The 25,163-nt window shown below is 36.0% G+C and overlaps 2 protein-coding genes across 2 annotated transcripts; one reads left to right on the top strand and one right to left on the bottom strand.

Moving 5' to 3' along the window:
- Window positions 1–6,430: 6,430 nt before the first annotated feature.
- On the top strand, window positions 6,431–7,958 carry LOC18437881 (zinc finger (C2H2 type) family protein). Its single transcript, XM_006848080.4, has one exon. The coding sequence runs from the start codon at window positions 6,748–6,750 to the stop codon at window positions 7,888–7,890; it is 1,143 nt and encodes a 380-aa protein (XP_006848143.2). The 5' UTR covers window positions 6,431–6,747; the 3' UTR covers window positions 7,891–7,958.
- Window positions 7,959–16,098: 8,140 nt separating this feature from the next.
- LOC18437882 (glycerol-3-phosphate 2-O-acyltransferase 6) lies at window positions 16,099–22,827 on the bottom strand. Its single transcript, XM_088873207.1, has 2 exons — window positions 22,057–22,827; window positions 16,099–17,171 (listed from the first exon to the last, which is right to left on the bottom strand). The coding sequence occupies exons 1-2, from the start codon at window positions 22,678–22,680 to the stop codon at window positions 16,248–16,250; spliced, it is 1,548 nt and encodes a 515-aa protein (XP_088729333.1). The 5' UTR covers window positions 22,681–22,827; the 3' UTR covers window positions 16,099–16,247.
- Window positions 22,828–25,163: the final 2,336 nt, after the last annotated feature.

Here is a 25,163-nt window from a genome sequence, read left to right as displayed (position 1 = left end):
AGGTCGTTCTTTAACTTTTGACATCTCTTTAATCCTCATCTCTTTAACCATCGACATAACCCAATTGAACAAAACCTTTTAGAATAGCTAACCGATCCCACCTGCCGATCTCCCAAATCTATTCAAACATTTATCTATTCAGCCATGAGGTAAATCAGCAGCTGCTCCTCCGACATCACCTACCAATCACCCTTCTCTATTTTACAACTAAACTACTTATCTATTCTACAACTAAACCACAGTTCAGAAAGAGACTCATCTCTATTCCACAGTTAAAACCATATCTACCGATTCTTTCTCTCACTAAAAAAAACCACAAAAAATTGGGAGAACTGTGAGGGCAAGATGTGTGATTTTGGATATAGCATATTCAACACTCTATTCATGGAAGTATTTATAGATTTACGCGTATATTGTGATTCTGCCACAGCAAAAAGTCCGTTTTTTCTGACATCCCAGGGAGAGTTCTTTTCAGTGTGAAATGATTTCATGCTCTTGTGGGAGCAATCTGTTTATTTGCTCCCTCAAGTAAAAGGCAAGCTAGGAAGTACTATCAGGACCTCAAATCTTGGGGACTAGCGATCAACCAAACCCCCAAACAACCCCCCACCCAACAAAAAAAAATTAAAATTAAAGTTGGTCACTAGGTTGTGTAGGTCACTTCCCTAAACTTTAGGGTCTAAAAAAGTTAGGTTTTCCCCAAAAGGAGCATATGTACACTTTGTTGATGTAGGAACAATTTATCTTTTCATTATTGGTGTGTTGTTTTTTTTTTTGGATAATTTACCCCTACCTGTTTTTCAACAAGTAGTTTAGTTTTTTTTGAAAGTGTTAGTGGGGTGGTGTTCGTGGGAATAGATTCCATAATGTGGTGACTAAAGTGTGGGAATGCTACCACCAGGACCTCAGTCGCATTTTCTAGTTTGTATATTTTTGTGTCATGTTTTTGTTGGATTTATGTGGCCTTTAAAGGCTTTATGAGTGCTTGTAAAATGAAATGATATAGTGGAACATGAACTCAGTGGGAGTGTGGTCCCTCGTGGACTATACTAAGCAAACTATGGTTTGCTGATACCGATCAGTGCTTAGCGATCTTGGCCAATCGGTTGGGAAAGCCCCATGTTACCTAGGCATGAAGAATAAACTGATGAGGGTTTATGGGTTAGCCCTTTATGAGGTCGAAGAACATGCCTGGATGAGTGAGCCAAGGGATTGTGTAACTTTTGTGTGTGATGGTGGCCTACAGAGACAGAGACCAAAACGCCATCCATATACCATCACACGACATGCATATCGATAGATCGTTCGGAAAAGCCAAAAATCCACCTTTTAGGGTGAAGCACATGTGCAAGAGATACCCGCATGCGCCATAGAGCTGTGGTCGCATAAGGTCTTGGTGACCTTGATTTGTCTATAAGGGAGGATCTGTAATCCATAGACTGGGATTGTAACCCCTTGACTCATTCGCCAGACTTGGTGACCCGCTAATGAGCCCTGCTTCGATTGTGGATCATGGGAAACACTGGGTGGGTTCGATAAGACAAGTGTGGTCTATAATCCACAGTTGAAGGTGGAATGCCTTATGATTGCAGATTAAATTCTTTAACCATATGGATCCATTTCCTATCAAGTTAATTTAATTATGTTTGTTTTATGATAGAAATTATTTTAGAATTATTATTTGAATATTTATGAGTCATTTGATATTTTATTTATAATTTTTTTGGACTAATAAAAATAAAGATATTGATTTTACAAAATTATAAAATTCAAATAATATTTTATATATTTTTTTGATAATTTAAAATAATATAAAATATTATGGAGGGGCCCATAGTGCACATGGGCCCACCATGTGTCAAGTGGATACGGCCCACATGTGCCACACATGAGTGGCACACTCCACCCATTGGATTCTTTCTTGGAGTTTAAGTTATTTCATGTTTTGGTAATATTATGTTATGGCATGTGGTCAAATAAGATAAGAAATATTTTGACCAAATATTGAAAGTGTATATTAACTTGATATATCTTTAGAATATTTTGTGAAAGATTATGGAATGCATAATATTTTAATTAGATTTAATTTATCTAATTTCTATTGATGGGAAAATACTTAAGGAAAGGGGGATAATGGTCCATGCATCTTCCGTAATATTGATGGGTCATCTATGGAATGGATGACTCAGATCTCTTACCTTATAAGTCACCCTTGATCGACAGTATATGTTCAATCTCGAAGAGACAAGCCAAGGAAAACCCTAAGAAATCCTAATTTTATTCAAGCCTATAAAAATGGATTGTCTCTACCCAAAATCTCTACACCTTCTCTTTTTATCTCTCTCTTAAGAAAGTTTCTCTCTCTCATGTTTGACCTCTCTCTCCCACATTGTAAAAGAACCTAAGGGTTTAGGTTATGGAGTTCTTCTCTCTCCTATCTCTCAAATATGGATTTATTACTAACGGTTTTAGGGTTTAACAAAAAAAAAAAAGAATCAATCTCTCTCAAACTAGGTTGCTAAGAGAATTCACTTAGGGTTTGAGTTTGTGATCAAAAGGATTCATGTTCTATTGGTGTGGATTGGCCGAAATTTGATTTTCCGGTTTGAGATTGAAGCTAGACCGTTGATCTCACACCATCGGATGGTGGTGACTCGATGTGCGGTGTAATAAGCCCTGTTGAAGTAATCTCCGGCCTTTTGTTTCTTACAATCTTATCTTTTATTATCAATCATAGTGCATAGTTGTTTCAATGATATCAAGTTGTTAAGATCTTGATTTTATTGTTATGTTGATTTTTTTTTGAAATTTATCTTATTATAATAAAGACCACATGCAAGTGATTTTTTGCCAAAAAAAAAAAGTGAAAAAAAAAAAAAAAATATTCCTCAAGGTAGAAGGTGACATAGATCTTTCTTTCAGTTTTCATATTCTCCCTTTTCCCAGGAGTTTCTTGTGCATGCTCGTAGTTCACACGTTACATCCCTGTGTGAAACAATGAATATGAGAGAGATCCCTATATATATCTCATTGAGGGAAATAGTAATATGGCAAAAAAGTATGGGTTTCTTTTTAGTGGAAAATGGCTTTACACCAGATTGGCTTCAGTCAAGATAAAGCTGTCCTGAGAGAGAGAGAGAGTGTGATAAAGACAGAGAGAAGGGAAGTGTTGAAGAAGCAGCCAAATGGAGATTCACAATTTGGAGAGAGAAACAGTGGAAGTTTTACATGACATAAGAAATGATCCTTTTATTGGAACAATGGCTTAAGTAAATTCCATGTAAAAAAATAAAATTAAGAAAATAATATCCATGAAAAATGACATTGCTAAATAAGAAACACCAATCTCAAGTAAACTTATCTCAAGACACATATATGGTATTGGATATTCATTGTATCGGTTTTTAGAGGTTTCGACATGTGTGTTGGTGTCACCCAAGTATCAACAGCATTCAGAACTCCAGACACATTCATAGGAGAGAGATTATGATTTTTGAAGAGAGAGAGAGAGTATTTTTACTTTGTGGGTGCACTCTTTAAAGGGTTCTTGGAGAAACTTTAGAGAGTATTTTTACTTTGTGGGTACCCTCTTTAAAGAGTCCTTTGAGAAGCTTTACTCATTTTATTTTACTATGCTATGGAAAACTTTTCTATTCTCTATATATTATGGGACTAACCTACCGACAATGGGGCCCTGCTCAAACCGTGTCCATTGTGGCCCTCCCATCTTTTCTCATTTTAAAGAGAAAAATGTTTATGATTTGGGAAAGCTTTTGCCCCAAAGCAACTAGGCAGAAAGCCTGCAAATGAACAGCACACACTGTTTTCTGTGGCATCACCATTTCTTAGTGCTACCTTATGATTTAGAGAAAAATAATGAATGGAATAAATATTAAAATAAGAAAGGTTGAAAAATTATACCTAATATATAGAATAAAAAATAAAATTAAAAAGATTTAGAGATTGTACTCTGTCTATGAGTTTGCAAAAGGGTCCACTTGAAGATCTTTTAAGAAGATCAAACTCTTTTTTATTTTCCAGTGACCTTTCTGTACACCAAAAGACCTCTTCCCTGTAAATATAAACTTAAAAGGAATAATAAATAAAAATAACAAACTAAACTCTATCTCTCTCTTTTATCTCTTAAAATACATCTAACATTATCATAACTAACCCAATCATGCTACTCCTTGTTCATATATATATATATATATATATATATATATATATTAAAAAAACAACACTTCCAATTCTACTCCTTGAATATCTACAACTAAAAAAAGACAAAAATAACACTAAAAAAAATAAAAATTCAAATAACATATTTTTTAAGTCTTAAAAAAATATAAAATATAAAATTACTTTTTTTATTTGCATCACCAGGTCTCTCTTAGAAGTCCTTCTCTCTCTAATTACATTGTTGGTATTTTTGTTTTCTCCTTCTTGGTGTTGACTCTTGAAGAAAGATTCTATGTGAAAGATGAGAAATATAATTTCATCATTGTTGACCCAAAGTGAGATAAATAAATATATTGAGGTCTAAATTACGGAACAAATGAACTTCTAAATGAGGTATTTCGAGTGATAAAGAGTGATCTTGAATATGGTAATACGAACTTCCTAGTTAACCTTCAAAAAAACAAATGGGGGATGATAAGATAGACTTGTAATGAAAAGATCATTATGAATATTATAGAGCAGAGTTTAGGTGTGTTAGATGGCACAAGTTAAAGTGCGTCCACCTTCCTAAGATCCATCGTCGAGAAGGATTTTGGATCTAGAAATTTGTAGGTGTATTATCTAGATTACCATAATCATGAATTTAATAAAAAACTGTATTATGTGGTAGAAATCATCTATTTAATATTCTTTTTGGATCATTCATTCTAATTCTTCAAAGATAATAAGCAATGCACTATTTTTGGAGCTCCAAATTCATGGATCTAAGGTTGAAATAGATTCACAGTGATTTAAGATACGCTTCGGGTCTTGAATCTTCTGAAAACCAGGGTGACTGCATGAGCAACCAGCGTACAAAATCCGTTTCACTATTGTATCTCACAATGACTGACTCTTCACGCATGGACAGTTTCTAATACAAATTGATACAAGTGAATTTTCACACAAACCCATTTTGAATGTTCGCAGTGAAAAAATACATCATAACCAAAGTTGCTTCTTTCTTCAGCAACATCTCTAAGTCCTTCCTTCTTGTGTGCAGCTGTTGGTAACGATGTTATCGGATTCGTTTCGGACTGCTCTTTGTTTTAGACATAAAAAGAGAACACTTCAGTTCTTTGAAAGGTTCGGCGTAAGCATTTAGGTGAACTTTTAGGCTAAAAAAAAAAGAGAAAATGTAAAAGATATATAACTACACTATTGCAAACTTTTCCTATATAGAGGAGCATATGATAAAATTATGAATATTATGAGTTTTATTTTAACAAACTTGTATATTTTATGGCCAAATTTTATGTATATAGGGGCTACTTTAAATTTTTACTGATATATTCATTTTAGTGAGACAATAGTTCTCTTCATTTTGGTTTTTGGGCCTAAAGCCAAACACCGTGACAGTTCAAAAGGAAGAGAAGCAAATTTGATAACATTGGTCGGTAAACCCCTCTCTCTCTCTCAATTGGAACTTTGAAAAATGGAAAGTTGGGGCTATGTTATATATTGATACTTTGTTTTGACCAGTATCTCAAAACTCGGATCCGTAGCACATCCATGTTGGATCAGCGGATCATTAATCCAAATCGATTTGGTTCAGTTTGAATGGGTGATCCAGCAAATAATAAAAAATACTAAAAGTGGGGTTTCTAAAATTAGTTCGGGCCTGACTGGCTCCCGATTCAGATCGGCGGTCCAGATTGAAAATTCCCAGGTTTTGAAACATTGGTTTTGACTAAAGTCACTAAGAAAGGAGATTTTTTTTTTTTTATTATGGTGAATAAGCCATTGAAAGAGTTGCGAATATGGTATGTAAAGTTAGAACCAGCTAGACAGCAATCAGCAATTTCGTCAAGACATGGCCGAACTGAATCATTGGTGGATCAGATCATTAAGACGCTACTGCGAACCGCTAACCATCTAGCTCTAAAGTTTCTTTCATGAACTCTCTCTCTCTCTCTTCTTTAGGGCTTGAAGCCACAAAGCACAATTGGAGCTTTTCCATTTCATTAATGGAGAGAAAAGGAGTGAGGGGAGCAAAGAATTTTTCTTGAAGGGAGAGAAGATTGGAAGGTCCCACCTGCAATCCCAACACCCCCCACCGACGCCTCTCTCTCTCTCTCTCTCTTTTATTTCTTCCGAGGGTCCCACCCCTCTTCTTTTTCGCGCCATCGTCGTCTTCCTCTCTCTCTCTCTCTCTCTTCAAAAGCTCACAAAGAGAAGGGAGAGAGACTCCATTTATTTGCTCGGGTGTAGAGCAGGGTAGAGAGAGAGAGAGAGAGCTACTCTCCTTATTCCGAGTAAGAGAGAGAAACCCACCTTCTCAGCCACAAGCTCAGAGAAGAGAGAGAGAAGAGGAAGAGAGAGTCACTAACAGAGCAGGAAGAGGAGAGAGACCACTCAGAGATTAGCAGAGTAAGAGAGAGAAACCCACTCTTCTCAATCAGTAGCAGGAGAGAGAAAGAGAGAGTTAGAGAGAGGTACTGAGTCATTGTGTGTGAGAGAGACCTGCTCCCCTTCGACAGAGTAGGAGCTTCTCCTATGGGTGCATCTGAGCTAAACCAGTTTTGATCCATGGAGACCTTAGGCTCATTTTTCGGCTCTCTGCGCCATCTCTCTCTCATCCTCTTTCATTTCTGCTTCTGCTTATTCATCTCAAGCAACTGCTTTAAATCCACCTCAAATCCTCCGATTCCAGAGAAAAGAAAGCACTCTTCCTCTGCAACAAACCCCAAGAAATTGGTTACCTCTTCATGGTCTTTTATGAAGAAACTCTTCTCTTGCCATAGTGCTTCAAGCTCCAGTAATGGCTCCCTTTCGAGACCTCGAACCCCACCCGGATCATCAACCAGGCTCTCTCAAGCTTCCTCTCTCTCATCGCACGCCACGGTTTCTCTTTCTACCCCAACTTCTCGTGACAACACTCTTTCTCTCTCCACCCCACCTCACAAGAAACCATGTCATGATTCCTGCAACGATCTCGAGCCCCATCCCCTGCTTTCTCTCTCTAACAGGATTGCACTAATCCCCTGCTCAATTTGTGGTGAAATCTTCAACAAACCCCAACTTCTGGAGCTCCACCAAGCCGTCAAGCACGCTGTCTCGGAGCTGACGGACCGTGACACGGCGAAAAACATAGTCAAGATCATATTCCAAACCAGTTGGTTGAAGAGAGAGAAACTCCCCGATATACAGAGAATTCTCAAGATCAACAACAGCCTGAAGATCCTCGCCAAGTTTGAAGAATACAGAGAAACCATCAAAGCGACAGCCTTGAAGTCCAGCGTGCACAAGCAGGCCCGATGCGTAGCTGACGGCAACGAGGTTTTGAGGTTCCATTGCTGCACCTTCACTTGCTCTCTTGGCTTGAATGAGGCTTGTTCTCTCTGTAATCACCATTATTGCAGTCTCTGTGGGATTATAAGACATGGGTTTTCCTCTAAACTTGATGGGATTTCCTGTTATTCCAGTAGTTATAAGGCTCATGGGTCTATACCTGCAGATCTAGAGAGAGAATTCTCTTTCATGAATGTGAAGAGGGCCATGTTGGTTTGTAGGGTGATAGCTGGGCGCATTGCTTATGATGAAGGGATGAGTGAGAAAGAGGGGTTTGATTCAGTTGCAGGAGGTTGTGGTGATAGTAGTGGATTGGAGGAGTTGTTGGTGTTCAACCCAAGAGCTTTGCTTCCTTGCTTTGTGATCATATACAGTATGTAAAGATTGTGATTTCTTGTGTGGTTTTTGGATATGCGATCAAATTGTTATGGGAATGAAAATTTGAAAAATTTCCCTGTTTTAAGAGAGAGAGCTATTCTTGTGTGACATTAAGTGATTTAAAAAACAGATCGGTGATCCGGATAAGTCACCTAAAAAATTGGCAGTTTGGATCACTATTTACTGTACAAAAAAAACAATAGATGAATGGGCAAAAAAGTTGTCCCGATTACTGTTATATCGTAGAGAATTATTGTTTTACTATGCATAATTGTCGATTTTCTTTAAGATTTAATCGTTTTCCTATATATATATATATAGAACCAGAACGAGTAATTGATTCTCAGGTCGGATCAAGCGATTTTACATCCATTGTTTTTTAAAGAGAGTGAGCTTTTCTATTATGGCTTTCATCATAGTTTTTTTTTTATATATATAAATCATCAATAAGACCCCCTTTTCGTTTTAAAAACAATTAGTAATTGTCTAATGTATAAATATAAATAAGAATGAAAACCTAAACCGGTAAATGAAGTTCAGCTACCACTAAGACCTCAACTCATTCTCAACTGAGGCTTCCATTGTCGTCAGAGAGAGCTGTGCTTGTGTGATTCCGGTGTTCTGGAGAGAGAAAGAAGAGTTATTCTTTTGTGACTCCCATTGTTACTAGAATTTTGCGGTTATGCTGCAAATTTAGATCAAAATTACCCATTTAGGAAAATGGTTTGGTAGCGCTGCAGCCGTATCAAAACAAATAACCATTCACCTCCAAAGTCACCAGAAATTGCAATTTTGGTGTTGGAAAACCTTGATCATCTCGGCTTTCACCATTATGATCGCGAAATAGGAAAAAGAAAAAAGAAAATTTAAGCCTTAAGAATAGTACATATATTGTAACAAATTATCTAAGACCGTTTATTTCACCTTAAGAATAAGTAGTCATGGATCCACAAGATTTGTAATATTTTTTAGCTTCAAACTTCATAATTGGTATTGAAAATTGATTTTAGAGCTATCATAAAGATTTTCGATGCTTCCTCGATGAGGATTGAGGTGCGGTTTACTTTGTTTTCATAAAGCAAGTCTAATAGAAACTCCATCCTTTCTTTTCCCCTTACGTCAATGCCCAAGCGGAAGGATCGAAATTGGATATTATTTTATTTATTATGCAATAAATTAACTATTTATTTGTCATGACTAAAATGCATTTTTAGCAAAATTCTCAAGGAGGTATATAAATATAAGGAGTTTAAAAAGGTTAGCATAAGGCTTTCGCATTATGAAAAAAAGTAAATCCACAGCTCAAATCTTATAAAAAGTTCTAGTTCCAATATCAAAAAACCTTTAAATTAATCATCTCGATCTCAACAATTGTAGTTTTAAAAAAAAACAAGACTTCAAAGCCGTGTAATGTATCTTATAACATAATGTTTTGACTCATTTTTTAGTATTCACATATCTGCCAAATCTATTCTATTTTTAGAGCTTCAAATTTCATTATAAAATATGAAACTAATTTTCATATCGTCGTAAGGTTTAGTTTCTAATACCAATTTTCAACTAGGGTTTTAAAATAAGGTTCATGTGACCTAAGATTTAAGTAACTACATGTTGGCAATATTTTTTATTAAACTGCATATATTTTTTAATAGTTTATGCTTATTTCATACAATCCCTTGTAGAAAAATTTATCTACAAGTTCTGCTCATTCCATGAGTCAATAGAAAGTCAAAAAGAGAGGCAAGTTAACCAAATCCCAGACAAAGAAACATGAGATAGTGATTACTCCTCATGTTTTGGTGGGAGTTAAAGTGCCTTTCTATTAAACAAAGTACAATTATTAGGGTTCTGCATAATATGATAGACTCAACGGATAAACATCATGACTCATGTGACCTAAACCTTTTCATTTTGGAGGACAATGGAGGTTACAATTGTTCCTCCCCGTACCCTTCCATGCTTCTAGGGAGCATGATTGAACATGAGTTATTCTTTTTAAGGGTGAAGTTTGTATAAGGTGTACACTTTATAGTTTATACTATATAAGTAAAGGGTACCTTGAAATTTTGTTGGAAGATATAGTTTTAGTATTTTTAGAAACCTTTAAATTTCAAGTTTTAAAGAGAAAAAATATCTTATAATTTTTATGGAGAAATTGTTTAAAAAAAATTTAAAGAGAGAAACTATATCAAATTTTAAAAGTCTTAGAGAGAAAACTATCCCGAATTTCAAAATTTTATAGAGCGATAAATCTTTAAAGAAAGAAATTATCTCAAAATTTTTAGAGAGAAAGTATATCAAATTTAAAGTTTTAGAGGGAAGCTCCCTCAAAAAATTTAGAGAGAGAAATTATGTCAAATTTTTTGAGAGAAAAACTATCTCAAAATTTTGACGTAGATTTGATATCTGAATGGTTGAAAGATGAAAAGTCTCTTTGTAGACATCCCATAAAAAAATAAAGCAGCCTTATATCTTAATCCTCAAACCAAGAGAAAAACTAGAATAAATAAATAAATTAAAAAACACGAAAAGGAACGACCTCACCTAAAATTCCTGAAAAAATGGAGCAAAGGGTAAGTCCATAAGTTTTACTTGGTTTTAACATAAAATTTCTAACACCAAATAGGGCAAGCTTTTTATGCTTCTCCTACAACATAAAACTGATATATACTTTCCCTTATCCAACTATCCATTCTAAATGGAGGGCTAAGCTTGTTCCAATCACAATGTCACGTCTCTACACTATTTTATTTTTATTTTTGTTTCTATAAACTATTTTGACACCAAATTTTGTAAGTTGAATTCTCTATTAAACTTGTACTATCAAAAAATATAAAAGACATATTTCTAATAAAATAAAATGACCAAAATACCCTTGAAAGTTTCAAGGGGTATTTTGGTCATTATATTTTATCAAAAAATTATTTTTAATATTTTTATAGGTGTACCCAATGAAAAGATGACACATACCAAATTTTATATTCATACAATTTGTATATAAAAAAAAAACTAAAAATAAAATACTTTGAGACGTTGAATCTAAGATCAAACGGTGAGTGGCTCTCTTAATCAAGATTGGACTGCTGGATGGTAGGGGAAGCATAGATCTTCTATGCTGTAGGGGAAGTATAGAAACCTTTCCCCATAAAATAATAGAACTCTTGAGTTGAGATAAAATTCCCTTCTATTTAAGTTTTACATTTGTAAAAGAGTAATGATACTATGAGACCCTCCCACACTTATGTGAGTAGGACCTTAAAGGATCACCATTAAATTTTGACACAGATCTTTAGAAAAGTTATCAATAAACCTATTCACCCAAGTCCCACACCCATGTGATAACTTTTCTAGAGATCTGTGTCATAATTTAATGGTAATCATTTGGGATCCTACTTATATAGGTATCGGAGGGTCTCATAGTGTTATTACTCATTGTAAAAAAAAAAAAAAAAGCTACTTTTATAATCATACCGGTAATTGACCATGGTTGTTATACCAGCTGTACGACATTTGAATTCCCTCCTTTTTCTTGGTACAGAAGGCTGTTTTCACTGGCAAATGCTCAATAAGGGTACAACCCTAGGTTGTTTTCATGAAAAATAACGTTATCTTGACTTGGTATCTCCTATATTCGTGTTTAGTTGAGTCCTTGAAGACCATGTGGAAAGAACTTTCCGAAGGAAAAAAAAATTACATGATTAATTTTTTTAATTAGTTCTTCACTATTAAAATGGAGAAGGATTAAGATATCCCATCGTTGATAGTCCATAGATATTTGGTTATATTTGTATGGGTGTTATTGGCACTTTATGTATAACACTTACACCAATTTTGCAAGGTAATTATAAGTTTTGACAAAGTTTTATGTTTGGCCGCTTTCAGGTATTTTACTCGAGCATGAGACAAGGTAAAGAAAAGTTTATGCTTCTCATCCTTCTTGGACCAAAGGTTAAGAGAGAGAGATCCTCAGACAATATGCAGTGACCCATGTGTGATTTGGTAAAGAAGTTGACCCACTTGCCAACTTTAGTCTTACCAAACAAGAAGGGAAGATGAAGGGAAGATTAGTCTTACCAAAGAAGAGGGGAAGACAAATAAAAGTATGTCAAGATTCCAAGAAACACAAGATTGACTAGATTGCCTCTTTTGGCCCTTAAAGGGGTCCTAGATAATAAAAGCCACATTTTTTGGGATTTCATACAATACATTTGTAGGGTTTTCGAGAACCTTTAGCTTGCGGAATCGAGAATCTCAAATACAGAGATCTCATTCAAGATCGTGTATATGATTGACTAAATACAAAGTAGATGAATACAACTATAAATCGAGTGCGAGAGATAAAACAAACATAAAAATCACACCACAACATACAATTTACATGTTGGGCTACATCTACGGCCTTAGCGATTAAAAATCCACTATCATAATGAAGATTGCAGTTTTGGGTTACAAGAAATATACCTATTTCAAAACATCATTAAAAAACAATCATCAATCTTTCCTTCTAAACCCGTTATCCCGACCGAACAACACCGTCGATCAATACATTTTTTGGCACTGCAATACCGCTATCGAAAATATAACCTCGAGAGCAACAGAGAGCTTTTCTCTCTCTAAAAGTGGAAGCCTTAGCCAACCTAAAACTCATGAGAATACCACCTCTTTCTCGGAGGACTTATCTTTCTCTTGGAGACCAATGTCCATATTTGGAGATCCATTCCCATAACCCCTAAAGGGGTGGCCCTTAAAGGATGGGTTTTATCACTTTATGTATTTATTCACTCTCTTATAAAGATATCATTTTCTTGCTTATCAAGAAAGTCCATTTTTTATTTTCCATAATACCCTTAATCTTTATAAGAAAATATGGGTATAGTAATTTGCGTATCACCAAACCCAACAATCTCTACCTTGATAGCAAAATTATCATAATTGTTTACAATATTTATTGAATAGATTTTTTTATTTCTTCCCACTTGTCTCTATTGTGAAATTTTCACAAACACTTTGCCTCTATATTTCTTCACCTCAAACCATATATCTATCAAATTCCACCATTCATCGTTTTCTTAATGCAAGCCTTAGCCCCATACATATCTTATGCTCTGACCAATTGTAGGGTTCTCGGGAACCCTTAGCTTGCGGAACTAGGAACCCCAAATAACGAGATCCTGCCCAAGATCGTGTACATGATTAACTAAATGCAAAGTAGATGAATACAACTATAAATTGAGTGCAAGAAATAAAACAAACAAAAAAATCACACCATTTATATGGTTCAGCCTATAGGGCTACATCCACGGCTTCGGCAATTAGAAATCTACTATCATAATGAAGATTACAGTGTTGAGTTACAAGAGATATACCTATCTCAAAACATCAGTAAACAACTATCACCGATTTTCCTTTCTAAACCTGTTCTCCTGATCGAGCAACACCGTCGATCAATATCTTCTTTCCTACTGCAATACCATTACCGAAAAGATAACCTCGAGAGCAACCAAGAGACTTTCTCTCTCTAGAAGTGAAAGCCTTAACCAACCCAAAACTCATGGAAATACTACATCTTTCTCGGAGTCCATGTCTCTTTCTCTTGAAAACCAATTTCCATCTTTGGAGATCCATTCCCATAACCCCCAAAGGAGTGATCCTCAAAAGATGGATATTATGTCTACCTTCACTCTCTTATAAAGATATCACTTCTTTGCTTCCCAAAAAAATCTATTTTATATTTCCCATAATACATTTAGTCTTTATAAAAAAATATGGGTATAGTGATTTGGCTATCACCAAACCCAACAACATTGACTAAATTTGATATAAATACATGAAAAGGATTATACAAGGTGCCAATTTTATACTTATTTATGTAAGGTGCACTATTTACCCAAAAAAAATATTTACCCATAAAAAGTGAAGTGCACTTCAAAAAATAAAGTTAAAAAAAGAGGGTACATTTCAAAAATTCTCTAGAAAGCGTTATGATGTTAAAAAACCTTGAGATATATGGAGACGAAAAAAACAGAAGAATTTCATGTCGTAAAAATAACACATCTTGTAATAAGTTATCTAGCTCATCTATTTGCAAGATTTTCAAATATTTATAGATTTACTCGATCTGTACCAATTTTACAATTTTAAGCTTCATAACTAGCGATTAAAATAAATTTTCAAGCCATCAAAATGTTTCCAATGCGAGAACTGTATCTCCATGCAAAATTTAAAGGTGCGCCTTCCATTGCATAAGGAGAACACCGTATATAAACCTCAGCCATGTTCATGCAATACTCACTTGGTGATTCTAAAGTGAATCTTAAAATTTTAGAAAAGAAATCGTTCCCAATAACTCTTTTACCTCAGAGAGTAGTCATACAGTGTGCTCCCACAAGGATGTTATAAGAAGAATTTGTAATGGTGTTAAAGAGTATCAGCAGCATCATCAATGCGTTAAAGGTGAGGTAGCCAAAAATATTGTTTTGGAGTGAGGCTGTAAATGCGCCAGGTCAGCTTGTCTGGTCTTAAGGGCCTGGCCTGATAGGGACCCTGCTCGGTCTCCTTCATAGGACCCGTTAGGCGGGCTGAGCTTGGACATCGGCGTATGTTGGGCTGAGAATTTACCTGGTTTGGATTCGACCCAAATTTTAGATCCTATCGGAATCCAAGAATCAATTGAAGGTTTGAAGTCGGATCTGGATCTAAATTTTGGTTCTGCATAGTAATTCGGATTGGGTCAAGGTACAGGTGGATTCGATCCGGATCTGACCCAATTGTAAAATATATTATATACATATATGTTATATAGCATTTTTTGTTATATATTATTTAATAGATATAAAATAAATTTTTTGGATCCAATCAAATCCATATCAGGATTTGGAGCCCATGTATACTATTCAGATTCACATCTAGATTCAGATCCCAATATTCTGGATCTAATTAGATTTGAATCTACATCTAGATCCCATGTAAACTTTTTGAATATGAATCTGGATCCTGGTCGTTCTGGACCCGATCTAATCCATTTTCAACCCTAGGCGTCCGTTAGCTTAACAGGCCAGGCCCTACTTTATATGATTTTTCTATTAATAGGTTGAAAATAAGCCTATAGGGTCTCGAAGGTCAATCGGTTTTAGTCCCTCGATAGCCCATTAGGCTAGGTAGGACCCTATTTTGGGCCTGTTAACTTAACAAGCCGAGCCTCGATCTACTTAGGCTGGCTGTTCCCGGGCCGCTTGGACCCCTCAGAATGAGGTCTTTAGGAATGGAGAGAATGCACATAAGGCTCTGAGAGCTCAAGGGACAATCATGAAGAAGGGGAGAGCATATCAGCTTGTTTTATCCCTAAACCTCCATGAAAGAAGCCAGGCATGGGAATGGGGTTGGCATCGGTGGTTACGGGGATGGATGCCTGAACGCAACGTCCCACCCTCCATACTCACTATTAACATGAATTAGGAGAAATAAAAAATAAAAAAAGAAAGAAAGAGAAAAGTGAGCCATGATCCATCGAAGATGTGGTGGAGATTAAGGGCTCAATCCATTTGGTGACCTTCTCAATAAAACTAAATGTGCAGCCCCTTATAGAAAGAAATGTATACAGTGAGATTACTTACTTTTGATACAAGGAGGTTATAATTATGATTAACTGTTAAAATGTCATTGTTTAGATACAAAATCCGGAACAAAATTTTTCGAATGCTGTGACACACTTTCATCTATAGGATTTACATCCAATGATTAAAAGAGATTGTGAGCTCTTGCACCAAAAATAAATAGTCTCATAACATACGATCCTCTTATAGAAAGGCAGGAAAATTGGTCAAAAATATCTTTTAAGGACAAGCTAGAGGTGAATTCCTCAGCCTATGTACACATAAGAATTACACCATTATGGTATGAGGCTTGAGCAAGATCAACTTATTTTGTTAGAGGAAACTGCTGATTACTGTATGTTTAGAATCCAACAAATGATTCAACAAATAACATTGCACAAGCTTCATGATAAAATGGAAAATATTTCTTCAGATGATTCATTTTCTCCATATACTTTTCCTGATTAAAACACATAGAGATTTGCATTCAAACAAATGAAATCAATAATTCATATATAAGTATTTGATCAGCCTATTTAACCCATTAATGCCCCTCTCCTTGCCCCCAAGAAAATCAAAAGAAAAAAGAAGATAGGAAGGGTATCCAAGACCCCAAAAATCTATGAAAACCATTGTATATATCATATCATTTATATATAGCAGTTCATCATGTATCTTAACAAACAAACACTTATATTTAAAGCACCAGAATAAATCAACTATAAACACCACCATCACCGCTGCCACCTCCACGGCCACCTCAGAAGCCTAATTTTGAGCTCCTCTAACGCCATTACATGCCGCCTTCTCCTTCTCCTCCCCATTTGCCTGCTTATTAGTATCAGGCACGCACCCATCCGTGCCGGCAAGCATTTGATACTTGTCCCTCCTTGTAAACGTAGTGCACTCAAACCCTAGTGTCCCTGCAAGCACCCTTTGTATATAGTTGGCGACCTCGATGGCTGACCTCCCTCCCTTAACTGTGAGCTCAGGAGGCAACTGGTTCAAGAATGTAATCTCATAAGTAGGCATAGGATTCATGAAGAAGAAGTAAGGATCCATAACCTTATAGCCCCTCACAGTTGTTCCATGGAAGATACTTTGCTTAGTGGTAACAGCCACAGGGACAATCCGGTCCGCAAGCTCGGCAAAAAGTGCACTAAACCGAAGCAAGAAAGGCTCACGACATGTAGTCCCCTCGGGGCAAATGACAAGATCACCCTCCTCAAGCAGGCGCTTGATGTGGGCAGCATCTCGGTCGCGCTCTCGAGAGAGTGCCACAGCCTTGATTGGAGAGATCAATTCTGAGAATTTTGAGATCGAATATGTCACACAGCTAACTTTGCGGCCTAAGGCAACCGCGATGACCACCGGATCAAGAACTGTGCGGTGATCGCACACCAGGAGTGCCCCGGGGGAGGCAGGGGAAGGGGGCAGAGGAGGGTGGCCCTTGACAATTAGGTTAATTCCAAGGATCTTGTAATTGTATCGGACAATACGCTCTGGAAGCGGGATGTTCAGATAGACTCTCAGAAGAGATAGGGGGAAAGCGATCGGGAGCCAAAGGAATGTGAGGAGGGCGAGGAGCGGGGTGGGACGCTGAACGAGGCGGCCGTCATGGAAGACAATGGGGCTGAGCAGCTTGTTGCTGGGGACAGGGTCGATCTTGGTGTGGGGGACAATGTAGGCCTCCTGTGTTTGCCATAGCAAATTAGAGAACGTTAGGGTGGTGTCTGGATTATATGAGAAGATATAGGCATGGAAATTGTAGTGCACGATGTCGAGGAGGGGGTTAGGATGGTGCTGACAACAATGTTTCAGAAGTCGAACTTGGGCTCAAAGTCACCAAGCCTCATTCCCGCCCGGTCTGACTCAGATGGTTCCCAAGCTGGATTGGGTTTTTATTTAATTAGGGGTGAGAATTTTTCTGCTTTGGATTCGAAACCCGAATTTCAGACCCTATCCAGATGGGAGATGGGATTCGACAGGTTGGATCCGGATCCGAATAGTAATTTGATTAAAATACAGGTACAGGTGGATCCAATCTGGATCTGACCATATTAAAATATATATATATATTTGTTATACATTTTTTATAGATATAAAATAATTTTTTTGGATATGATAGGTTCTGGATCCAGATCCAAGTCCCATGTATACTTCTTTGATCCAGATCCAGATCCAGATTCAAATATTTTGGATCCAATTGGGTCCAGATCTAAATTGCATGTATACTTTTCAGATCCAAATCCGGATCCCGGTGGATCCAATAGTGAAGAGCCCCATTTTCTTTGTTTTGAGCTATTAATAAATAGTTTTGAGACAAATATATGGATTAGTTGAAACATAACATTTCCAACCAGTGGCCATTTATCTCATTTTAGATCATACATGTTACATACGTGCAAGAGTGCTTGGGTAGAGAGAGAGAGTAAACACTCATTTGGTAATTTTAAATTGGATCTCAAAAATTTTTTTATTGAAAATACTTCTTTAGTGATTTTAAAATAGATACCAAAATTTTAGATCGAGAAAACACTTCATACCAAGAAATTTTCCAGTGGGCGTGTATACACTATGCTCTCGAGGGAGCATGCTACATAGTCTTTTACCTTGTAAATATAAAAAACTTTTTGACATTTTCATAAAATGAGCAAGCCGATACGGGTAGGTGTGTGCTTTTTTTTTTGGGTAAATAGGTTTGTGTGGCTTAGATAAGGCCTAGGTAAAACTTGCTGACTTACACTTTCATACAGAGAAAATTTCGAGATATATATAATATATATAGAGAGGGAGAGAGAGAGAGGGGGGTACTTGAATATAAAATAAGAACCCAAAAGATTTTATACTCCTATGGGAGTATAATGTCTATTTGCTCCATGGGTAAATTCCAATATAGGAGTAATTTTAGAGCCCTAAATTTTGGACATGTAACCAATCCAAGGCATAAACTAACTATAAGAAAAAAATCCGAATTGAAATCTCTTTCTACTGAAAAACTATCTCTTGATTGCATAGAGACCATCCAATGTTTTAAGGGTGCGATCCAAGTGTCAAAATACTAAAAAAATACAAATTTTTTCTTTTGAAAATAATCATCCAGTAATTCTTAAGTACTTTCCAAAATCTCAGACTAATAAAATAAATAAATAAATTTTTTTTTCAAGTAGGTCTTTTGCTTCAGAGAGTAGATGTATAGTATGCTCCTACGGGAGCATAGTATATGTGCTCAAATAAAAAAGGATAACAGAGAATACAAAGCCTTCAAAAAATTAGAGTAGGAAAATTTTACGAAAATACCCATAAGAGATTAACTATTTAATACTTTACCCAGGACTATACCAACTCAGGAGCATGTGCTTTTTTATGGGTATTTTGGATTTGAAAATAATTCAGAGCATGTGCTTTTTTATGGGTATTTTGGATTTGAAAATAATTCAATGGACGGTTGAAGATTTGAGAGCACACCTATGTCTCTCAAATCTCCACTGTTCTCTAATTTATAAGAAAAAAAAGAAAATGTATGTTCCCAATACATATATGGAAAAATTCAAGGTGGGACCCGCTTCTCCTCACCAATATAATTTATTAACTATTAATTAATATTTTATTGACCAGGTAAAATTTATTTTCTTTTGTGAATTAATTTAGAAAAATGTCACATAAAATGAAAAGATGAGATATATAATAAGTTCGTTTACTTTTGTCATAATTATTATTAACCACTAGATATAAAATTGAGCAGCTTGAAATGTGTCATTGACTAAGCATGAAATATGAATATATTTTTTTTGAAATTTCAATGCATCCCAAACTGTTGGATTTAACAACTAATGACTAAAAGTAATTGTGGCCTCCTTGTACTAATTGTGAATAATCTTGTAGCATATAATCCCCTAAAAATGACTTTTTAATGTTCTATTTTCGTATATGTTTGAGGATATTATACATCGGGAATGTAAACGTCCCCCCAACTTTTTTTGGGGGAGATTTGCCCCACTTTTTCTCTATTGATCTTCCAATTTATTTCATAAAATTTTCTTCAAGTCATTAGTGCCATTCATGGTTTAATTTAACCACTTAAACTATTCAAGTCAGTGACCTGGATACACTTACTTCCAAGAAAAAATATTCCCAACCAAAAAATTATTTCAAACTTAGAGTCCTAAACAAGAAAAGGTTTTTAGTTCATTTTGTTCTTCTCATCAACTAAAGTGAACCAAATTATCGAATATCCTCACTTGTTCAACCAAAACAGGATAATTGGGGCTTTTTAGTAAAAAATATTGAGGTATCACTATGAAAGGATTTTTATTAATTTAACCATCTCATTGATTTATTCAATTTCTCAAAACCCAGATTGGTGGGGTGGATCATTCACCACATAGGTTTATGTTGAATCACTAGAGTAGCAAACCGGATCGGTGATCCAGAATATATTTAAGATAAATAGAATACGATAAAAAAATAAAGTAGGAGTTAATGGGATGGGGATTTAGGGAACCTGAAAAAACACTAGAGAAGCTTAAAAAAGTAAAAAATAAAATAAAAATTAAATGAGAAAGTTCTATAAGGCCTAGGCTTTATGAAAATAAAATAAAGCTCCACCTCAAATCCTTGTCTAGAAAGCACTTTCGGCAACAAAAATATCCATGATGGATCCAAAATCAATTTTAAATAGTAACAATAAAACTTCAAACTCAAATAAGGGTACAGATCTTGTGGATCTATGAGCACTTATTTTTAAGGCAAAATGGAACAGTCTAGATAATTTATTACAATATATACTAATTTTAAAGCTTAAAATCCTAATCTCTTTTCATGACCATAATGTTCATTCTGAGACGATTAGTGTAAATGTTTTTTAACATTTGAATTGTAATTTTGGATGAGTTATGAAGTGAGGTTTTACCATTTTAACAAGGCTGCAGCTCTATCAAACTATTTTTCAAAATTAAAAGGGGAAATTTTAAGGAGGAACCAGGTCGGGATCTATATTGCTCCCAACCGATCCTCATTTAAATCGACGAACAATAAAAAATTATTTGTTTGGCTATTTTTAGTGATATTATCCAATGTAGAAGGAATTTTCAACAGATGAATAAAAAAGACAAAAAGAAAAATCACACAAGAGGAGGAAACAAACAAAGAAACATTGACGAGAGTCACGTAAAAGGGACAGAGAGGGACGAGAAGCATGAGTTTGACATCAAATTTTCTGGTCCACTTAATATTTAATTCAAAATTTTGTGATTTGAAGGAGCAAATCCCACACAATACTTGCTTCCACGTGGCACAATCAGAGTTGGGGAAAGGAAACAAAGGAATTTCATGCAAGTTGAAGACCCTTCCATGGAAACTAGGACGTGTGTTTGGGCAACGGCTGGTCGTGGAAAATAAATTTGAAAGTAGAGAGAGAGAGAGAGACTAGAAAGAGAAAGTAGAGAGAGAATTCTCTTCAACTCTATGATTTAATGTTAACTCTTGCTAACACAATTTGCATTCTCTTTCTCAATCTTCTCTTTCTCTCTCTAGGGTTTCAGTGGACTCTACGCATTAAGAGAGAGAGAGAGATTCATTGCTATTCAATTTTATGTACTGAAACATGTGCTAACACAAAAATGCATCCCCCTCTCTCTCTCTCTCTCTCTCTCTTAATTGAACAAGACTTTACTGGTCCACTACTCAGGTGTAAACTGCGTTTCCCAGTAAAGAGAGAGAGAGAGAGAGAGAGAAAAAGGTGCAGTTTTGTAGAGAGAGAGGGGGATCCTCTTTCTCCGATTAAAAAATTTGAGGAAGGATGGTGATCTCGATAGTTAATGTAGAGTTTTTCACCGAGTTCTATGGAAAACAAGAGAGAGAGAGAGAGTTGTTGAAAGATAAGGCCAAAGAAGACAAAGAGTTGTTGAAAGACAACTTGTTCATAAATGGCACAACAGTGGCTGGGTTCATAAAAACCATGCACATAGGAAAAGCGATAAAAACTTTATATTGATAAAAAAATCATTTTCTCAAAAAATAAAAACAAAAAATATGAAATTCTCCAGAGAAAAATGAATTGCGCATTGAAATTTTCAATAAATATATTGTTAACAACCAAAGAAAATATTATTTTCTTGAAAAAACCAGAATAAATATCTAGAAAGCAGGCAGCCCACTTTCCTTCTGCAAATTTTTGAGGTGCAATTAAACTTGGTTAAAAGAATGTAGTCAGTGCAAGTGCAAAAATACCCTACTGAACATTTCATCTGGAACAGAGAGAGTAAATGAAAGAACATCTCATAGAGAGAGAGAGAGCATATCATTGGGTTGAAAGAACTTGTCATAGAGAGAGAGAACATATCATAGGGTTCCACACAAGCGTAGAGGGGGAGAATGAGAGAGGATTTTATAGAATAATAAAAAGCAGGATGCTTGCATCCAGTAGCATAGAGAGAGAGAGAGAGGAGAGAGAGAGAGGAGAGAGAGGGAGAGAGAGGGAGAGAGAGGAGAGAGAGGGAGAGGAGATTATATATCATTCTTAGAGAGAGAGAGAGAGATTGAAAGAGATTGAGAGAGAGAGAAGGATTGCACCAACCTTGCAAAGTGACATAAAGTCATGATCAGTCTCCCTATCCCCAATCCCCATATCAGGCATGCACTCCCCAAATTCTCTCACTAAGGCCTCCTTCTTTCTCTCTCCAACCAAAACACCAGGCTTCTTCACAAAACCAGTGGCCTTCCCTGCTTTTGTCACCTCAAGCTCAGTCCCAAGAACCTTATCAGCCCCCAAATAGTTCTTAACAAATGGCTCAACCATGATTCTAGGGTTTGCAGTCACAATATATCTCTTCCCAAAAGAACTGAAAACTCTCCAGCTCTCAGGGTGCACATCCTCTGCATAAAACTTGGGCAAAACAGCTCTTGAAACTGTCTCTATATCTCTAATTTTGAGACCAGCAAAAGAAATGAAGGTTAAGATTTCAATTGCCAAAGATTCAGAAAAGAAGAGATAGATAATGTAGACTAAGGGAACAGAGAGGAGGAGGAGAAGCCCTCTGAGGAAGCTTCCACCTTCAATGGCAACGAGCATGTAGTAAGGGAATGCGCTTCTGGAGATGAGGAGAGTGCCGTCCAGGTCGGCAGCGACCGTCTGGTTTGAACGGTCTTTCGAGCTGCAATTCGAGATTACGTCGAATGGGGAGTGTTTGGTGGAGGCCATTGGAGCTCAATGTGAGGTTTTGTAGCAGGAAGAAAGGGTGGTTTTTAGAGAGAGACGAGGGACTGGGAAATGTGGGTTGTGAATACGGTCACTAGAGTGGAGTTAGAGGGTTTGATTATGGGTTAGAGAGAGAGAGAGAGCTGCAAGGTGGGATTGTGCAGGTTTTGTGAGAATAAATATAGGCTACGAAGAGAGAGAGAGAGAGAGAGTTTATGGGGAGGGGAAGAGAGAGAGAGAGAGAGAGTTTATGGGGAGGGGAAGAGAGAGAGAGAGAGTTTATGGGGAGGGGAAGAGAGAGAGAGAGAGAGTTTATGGGGCGGGGAAGAGAGAGAAAGGAGTTGGGTTTGAGTGAAGAGAGGACGGGGGGGTTATAAATAAGGGAAAGTTGGCCAAGTTTTATTAGAGGGAGACTACTTTTATCTCATTTTAGGTTTATCTAAGTAGAGTAGGTGATGAGCGGCATGTCATTTTGATACGATTGTTTGAATATTGTATTATCAGTTAGACCAGTCGATGTTTTGGTTGGTCTATTATAATGTAATAACTGAATTTAGTTAAAAACTAATTAAAATTAACATTAGTCCAGTTTTAACATTCTCAAATACTGGACTGATCAAGCAAATAGTTGAACAAAATAACCAAGGCTTCATAATTTTTTGCAATAAATTTTATATTTTAAATATTATTTATATTTATATTTTTAAATCTGATTTAATTTGTATGACCGACAATCAGATTGGTTTTGACTAAATTATATTCTTTCGTGCCTAATCCCATAATGAAATAGGGAATGTACTGTAAACATCTTGCTTATGGTCTGATATACACATATCCTCCATCTACCGACCGTTCACGACAATGTACGGTGCATATCATCTATTCTTCCATACTTCAATTAAGGAACAGTAGCTCATCTCCACCGTCTATCGGTAAGGATAAACGGTGTGTGGGCTTTATTTACCTCCCAATATATGCATCCATAAAGGGGCCTTTACTACAACGTAGTCTTTTAGTTTTATTATGACATTGTTTAGTTTTAGATTAAGAAATTATTTAGTAAAAAACTCATGGGATTAAGGAAGATTAAGGTACGAGGGGGCTGGTCTTTTGTTTTTGGTGCAATGGTATTATTGTAGAGAGAGAGAGGTTCCCCGTTGAAGAGAGGGCAGGTACGTGGATGGTTCAAGTAGTTGAAACCAACGCCGACGTTCATTCAATGGGCCTTCCTTATAGGAAGATTTCACTCTCTTCTCTCTCTAGGATTTATTCTCTCTCTAGGATTTATCTCTCCTCAAAGGAGGATCTCTTCTCTCACTCCTCTGTATAAGAGAGTCTCTCTCTAGGAAGTTCTTTTTCTCTCTTATGGGAGGATCTCACTCTCTCTCTAGCTTTGGCTTTCTAACTTCTATCTCTCTAGGATTTATCTCTATCCTCAAAGGAGGATCTCTCTTCTCTCACTCCTCTGTATAAGAGAGTCTCTCTCTAAGAAGTTCTTTTTCTCTCTTATCGGAGGATCTCACTCTCTCTCTAGCTTTGGCTTTCTAACTTCTCTCTCTAGCTTTGGCTTGGCTTCGGCACTGGGCTTGGAGATCTTTTGGCAAATGTTTTACGCAAAATATAGCAAAATTGTTTATTAATTCCAAAAGGAAAAGATAGAAAACTAAAAAAGAAAAGGTTTATAAACGTTGCAAACTTAAAAGAATTAAGGTGCACATCGAAAATCCATAGGAAAAACTATTTTGATGTTGAAAAACACTTTAATTGATCATATCGATATTGAGATGTATGAATATCAATAAAAAAAAATGAGTCTTAAAAGTAATGTATCTTGTAACACATTATCTGGACCGTCTATTTTCAAGATTTTCATATGTTTATAGATCTACTTGATTTGTATTATTTTTTAAATTTAAAATTCTATAATTAAATATGAAAATAGATTTTCATGCCATCCTAATAATTTTTACATCAAAATTATATTTTATCATAAAATTTAGAGATGCACCTGAATTTGAAGTTGCAAACTTATGCAAACAACACCTAACTTTTAAAAAAAAAAAAAGAAGAAGAAAAAAAAAAAACTAAGAATGGAACTTTCTAGATACAATGGACATTGATCTCCAAGTAGGAAAACATTGCATCACAAAGAGAAGGTATTGCTTTACAAGAGAAAAATATTTTGATTATGAAGCAAAAAGACTACGTGCTCCCTCAGGAACGTAATATATACTTATTCCCTGACGTAAAACCCTAGCTAGAAGTAATTTTAAGACCCTAAGTTTTGGGATGTAAACTCCTCAATTGCACGACCAATTAGAAAGATATTTCTATGCATTTTGATTCTGCCTGAAAAAAATTCATGTGATTTGGTCTTTTGGCCGAGAAGTGTATAGTGTGCTCTTACATGATTATGCAATATATAATTATTTAAAAGTATATTATTACTACTATTACTATAGCCCATAATAATAATAAGAGAAATG

Source organism: Amborella trichopoda, chromosome 8 (assembly GCF_054954075.1).
Source record: "Amborella trichopoda isolate Santa Cruz 75 chromosome 8, AtrichopodaSantaCruz75HAP2 v2.0, whole genome shotgun sequence".
NCBI classification, from domain to species: domain Eukaryota; kingdom Viridiplantae; phylum Streptophyta; class Magnoliopsida; order Amborellales; family Amborellaceae; genus Amborella; species Amborella trichopoda.
This window is presented reverse-complemented; position numbering and strand designations above follow the sequence as displayed.